Genomic DNA, 4,631 nt, shown 5'->3' on the forward strand with positions numbered 1-4,631 from the left:
TCACTGCCCTCAGTGGCAGTGTGGCACCTAGAGACTCCTCTGTGACACATGTGGAGCACAGGTTGGGGTTCAGGTAGCTCACGTGGGCTCGGTCCCCAGCTCTGCAAGTTTGCTTTGTAGACTGACAGATCAGAAGTCTTAGCTGCCCCCGGGTATGAGACTGCAGACCCCGTTGGATCCGGGGAAGGGGCACAGAGTTCCAGCCAGGCATTATGGCCCAGGTGGAAAGTGCTTGCCTGGGGCAGGCAGGGGACAAGTCTGCTCTTCCCTGCACAGCTAGTTGGGCTAGCAGGCACTTGCTGTCCCATCACCTGCTCATCAAAGCAAGAAGCCCACGAGCAGACAAGAAGGAGCCTGGGCTACAGCCCTACCACTGCCTCACAGGCCCCCTGCAATGGGGCAGCAATCAGCAGGGGTGCAGAGCACACAGCTCCCATGCATACAATGGCTGGGGAGGAGATCCTGGGGCAGTGCAGCTCCCCCAGGCTTCGCAGGAGAACCAAGGGTAGGGCTAGGATTCAGAGTGACCTAGACAAATTGGAAGATTGAGCCAAAAAGAAATCTTACAAGGTTCAACAAGGAAAAGTGCAAAGTCCTGCACTTAGGAGGGAACAATCCCATGCACCGGGGTAGGCTGGGGCCAACTGGCTGGCAGCAGCCCTGCAGAAAAGGACCTGGGGGTGACAGGGGACAAGAAGCTGAACAGGAGCCAGCAGTGTGTCCTTGGTGTCGAGAAGGCTAACAGCATCCTGGGCTGCATTGGTAGGAGCGTTGCCAGCAGATCGAGGGCAGTGATTTTTCCCCTCTATTCTGTACTGGTGATGACACATCTGGAGTCCTGTGTCCAGCTGTGGGCCCCCCCACTGCAGAAAGGATGTGGACAAATTGGAGAGAGTCCAGTGGAAATGGTTGTGGGGCTGGACGACATGACTTGTTAGGAGAGGCTGCGGGAACTGGGGATAACGGTGGACAAGAAGCTGAACAGGAGCCAGCAGTGTGCCGTGGTTGCCAAGAAGGCGAATGGCATCCTGGGCTGCGTTGGTAGGAGTGTTGCCAGCAGATCGAGGGAGGTAATTATTCCAATTTATTATGCATTGGTGATGCCACATGTGGAGTGCTGTGTCCAGCTGTGGGTCCCCACTACAGAAGGGATGTGGACACATTGGAGAGAGTCCAGCTGGGGGGCTGGGGGACAGGGCTGGTGAGGAGAGGCTGAGGGAAGTGGGTTGATTCAGTCTGCAGAAGAGGAGACCGAGGGGGATTTAAAAGCAGCCTTCACCTCCTTGCAGGAGGTTGCAAAGAGGATGGAGCTGGACTGGTCTCAGTGGGGGCAGATGACAGGACAAGGAGCAATGGGCTCAAGCTGCAGCAAGGGAAGTTGAGGTTGGATATTAGGTAAAACTCTCACTAGGAGAGTGGTGAAGCACTGGAATAGGCTCCCCAATGGTTGTAGACTCTCCATCCTTGGAGGTTTTAAAGACCCGGGTAGACAAAGGCTTGGCTGGGATGATGTAGTTGGGGCTGGTCCTGCTTGGAGCAGGGGGTTGGACTGGATGTGGCCTCCTGAGGTCCCTTCCAGCCATTGTTGTCTGTGATTGTATGATCTGGGCACCACTACCTCTGGGGTCGTGTTTACAGCAGGGCCCGGCTGTGAACACTGCAGCTCTAAGCCTCAAGTTGGGTTGTGGCTAGCTCTTGGGGCAATGGAAAACACAACCATCCCCTTTCATGTGTCCTAGCCCAGACTGCCCATCAGAGCTGCATGTTTGCTTCTCGCGCTTGCTCTTCTACAGCAAAGCCCAAGAAAGCAGTGACCTTCCACGGGCACTCCTCCAGTGCCAGGACCCAAAGCCCTGCCATGCTGCAGCAGCGTGTGACAGCAGCGTAGGAAAATGGCTGTCCCACAACCAGCTGGCACTGGGATGACAAGTCTTCTCTGAAGTATCACAGGCAGTGCCCAGGCTCAGCCAGAAAGGGCCGTGGCACTCGCACCTGCAGCTGGGACGCAGCCATGCACCTCAGCCTGTCATCTCGCAGTCCGTGCAGATCGGCTCATCGGGGAATTTGCTTCTGAAGGCTGCTATTGTTGCAGACCAGGGTGGGGAAGAAGAAAGAGCCCTGCACTAACTTGTGGCTTTGCTATTTTTTAATTGGTGCCGCTCATTTCTGCCTAGAAGCCAGCATTCAGTGGGCTGATTTGTGAACAGAATCTGCTGAAAGATGAGCAAAGGATTTATTCCCCATGATCAAAGGTCCCTCCAAGAGGCCAGACAATGCTTCCTCTTTTTGGGGGGATGATGTCATCTCTCAACCCGAGAGCTGGGGCTTTCAGCACAGAAATGCAGCCCGACAGCCTTCCCTTGGCCAGAGCCATCCTTGATCTGCAGTGTTAATAGCCAGCCAAAGGTCAAGTTTTAATCCCAATAGGCCCCTGAGCCAGGGTAGTGATTACCTCATCAGCAAGGTAATTTATCTAGAAATGAATGATGTATCCAGGTATGGTCATCTTGCAGAGACCTTGTTTCCTGGCTTTGCATTTAAGCTGAAATATTGGCTTTTTTTTCATGGGCTTATTATTACTGGAGTACCCGCTCTATAGTTACTGACCCCAATGCAAAAGTCTGTGCACCCCAGCAAGGCTCAGACCCGGAATAAATAAATGTCTTTAGAAAGGGATGTGGTTACAAGTACAGCGTTGTTAGCGCCTGCCTGCCACAGCACAAAGAGCCTTCTCCCACAGTGCTTCTTCTTGGGGTCTGTTAGCTGCAGGAAGATGTGTCCTCTGCTCTCCTGCTTCTTGGTCTGTTGGAAGCAAGCAAATCACATTTACTGACACAAGCAAGAGGCTGGAACCAAAGCCCAGACCCCAGTCTGCCAGGATGTAGAAACTCAAATCCAGCCTTGTCTCCTCTCCAAAATAGCTAGCTCCAAACAGCCTCCCTTCCCCCCTGCCCTTGTCCCAAGGGCATGTTCAGGTCTGCATCTGTCCCTCCAAAACATCCCTCATGGATCCGAGCGCTGGGTGGGCTCCATGCTCTCTGCTGTGCTGGGGAAACTCTATTCCTTCCAGGGAGGTTATTCCGGATTTACAGTGATGCAATAGGAATGAATAGCAGGTGGGGCAAACTATGTGGATCTTAGTGCCCCACAAAGGGCTCCGTTAAAAGATGAGGTCTCATCTTCGCCCCTTATACTCTGTGAAATGGTAGCAAATTCCATCCTCATGCGCTGCATCCCCTCATTTACCGTTGTCTCTCCCCCCGTGGGATCTCAGGCCAAAGTACGGTGGGAAATACTGTCTCGGTGAGAGGAAGCGGTTTCGTATCTGTAACATCAAGCCGTGCCCCACCGACAAACCGTCTTTCCGTCAGCTCCAGTGCAGCCAGTTTGACCCCATGCTCTACAAGGGAAAGCTGCACAAGTGGACCCCCGTGCTCCACAACGGTAAGTCAACCTTACATTTGCTGAGCCTTTTTTTTTTAATTAGTAGTAGTAGTAGTATTACTTCCAGAGCCAGAGGGCTCTTTTAAGTGGATTTTTTTATTAATGAACTGTTTTCATTATTCCTGGTCAGAGTCTATGCTCGGTGCCAGGTAGGGTTAGCTTTCAGTGCCTTCACAATTCAGGTATCTTTAGAAGTATTTTAAACAGAGATCAACAGCCATGACTGTAGGTTTAACTGAGATGTTCAAGGAAGCATAGGAAGCCCTGAGAGATCGAGTCCTGCCTCTGTGGGGGGGAAAGAGGAGGTGGACACAAGGGTGCAGATACTATTGGCCTGTTGGGTTTGCTCAGCATCTGCTTGGACCCCCAGTGAATCTGTGCGAGTTGCACTGCCGCCCGGAAGACGACTACTTTGCGGAAAAGCTCCGTGATGCCGTCATAGATGGGACTCCGTGCTACGACGGGAACGGCAGCCGGGACATCTGCATCAATGGTATTTGCAAGGTACGTTTGGGATTCAGGGAATGTGACTTTGGGACCCTGCAGAGATGTGCCGCACTATTAGGTGTAGAGAAGCCTGTAGCTTCTCCTCCGGGTGAGTCTTTGAGGACAAGAGTTGTTGAGGGATAGATGGGAACCTAGCTCAGCAAAGTCCCTGCATCAGAGATCTCCTAAATAAAGGTGAAGCCAGAGCTGGGGGTGCTTGGCAGTGCTCTCTGGTCCATGTTCTTGAGCATGAAGGGAGAGTGGAGACTCTGCCTGCTCAAAACATACGTTGTAATGATGAACATCATCACTGCTTTCATGTGCACAAATGACACTTCCCATCCTTGATTCCCATCCAGCACACGGGGTTGCAGGGAATATTTCAGCACATTTCAGCATGGGAAGTTGAGGTTAGATATTGGGAAAAACTCTCTCATGAGGAGAGAGCGCTCGTGGTGCTCTGGTGAGGTACCGGAGGACTGGAAGAGGGCCAACGTAGTCCCCATCTTCAAAAAAGGCAGAAAGGAGGACTCGGGAAACTATAGGCCGGTTAGTCTTACCTCGATCCTAGGCAAGGTGTTTGAGAAAATTATGCTGGCACGCATCCAGGAGGGGCCAGCGGGGGACTGCATGCTTAGGGGCAACCAACATGGGTTCATCAGTGGCAGGTCCTGTCAGACCAACCTGGTGGCCTTTTACGA

General features: G+C 52.6%; 1 protein-coding gene across 1 annotated transcript in view; it reads left to right on the forward strand.

Annotated features, from left to right (window-relative positions):
- Nucleotides 1–4,631, forward strand: part of ADAMTS7 (ADAM metallopeptidase with thrombospondin type 1 motif 7) — a gene marked incomplete at its 5' end in the record, with an annotated part of 149,013 nt that overhangs the window by 42,376 nt on the left and 102,006 nt on the right. Inside the window, 2 exons of the mRNA XM_019533908.1 lie at nt 3,275–3,444; nt 3,815–3,948. Coding sequence (XP_019389453.1) covers nt 3,275–3,444; nt 3,815–3,948 — 304 coding nt within the window. The remainder of the gene's footprint in view (nt 1–3,274; nt 3,445–3,814; nt 3,949–4,631) is intronic.

Source organism: Crocodylus porosus, unplaced genomic scaffold (genome assembly GCF_001723895.1).
Source record: "Crocodylus porosus isolate Cpor-Errol unplaced genomic scaffold, CroPor_comp1, whole genome shotgun sequence".
In the NCBI taxonomy this organism is placed as follows: domain Eukaryota; kingdom Metazoa; phylum Chordata; order Crocodylia; family Crocodylidae; genus Crocodylus; species Crocodylus porosus.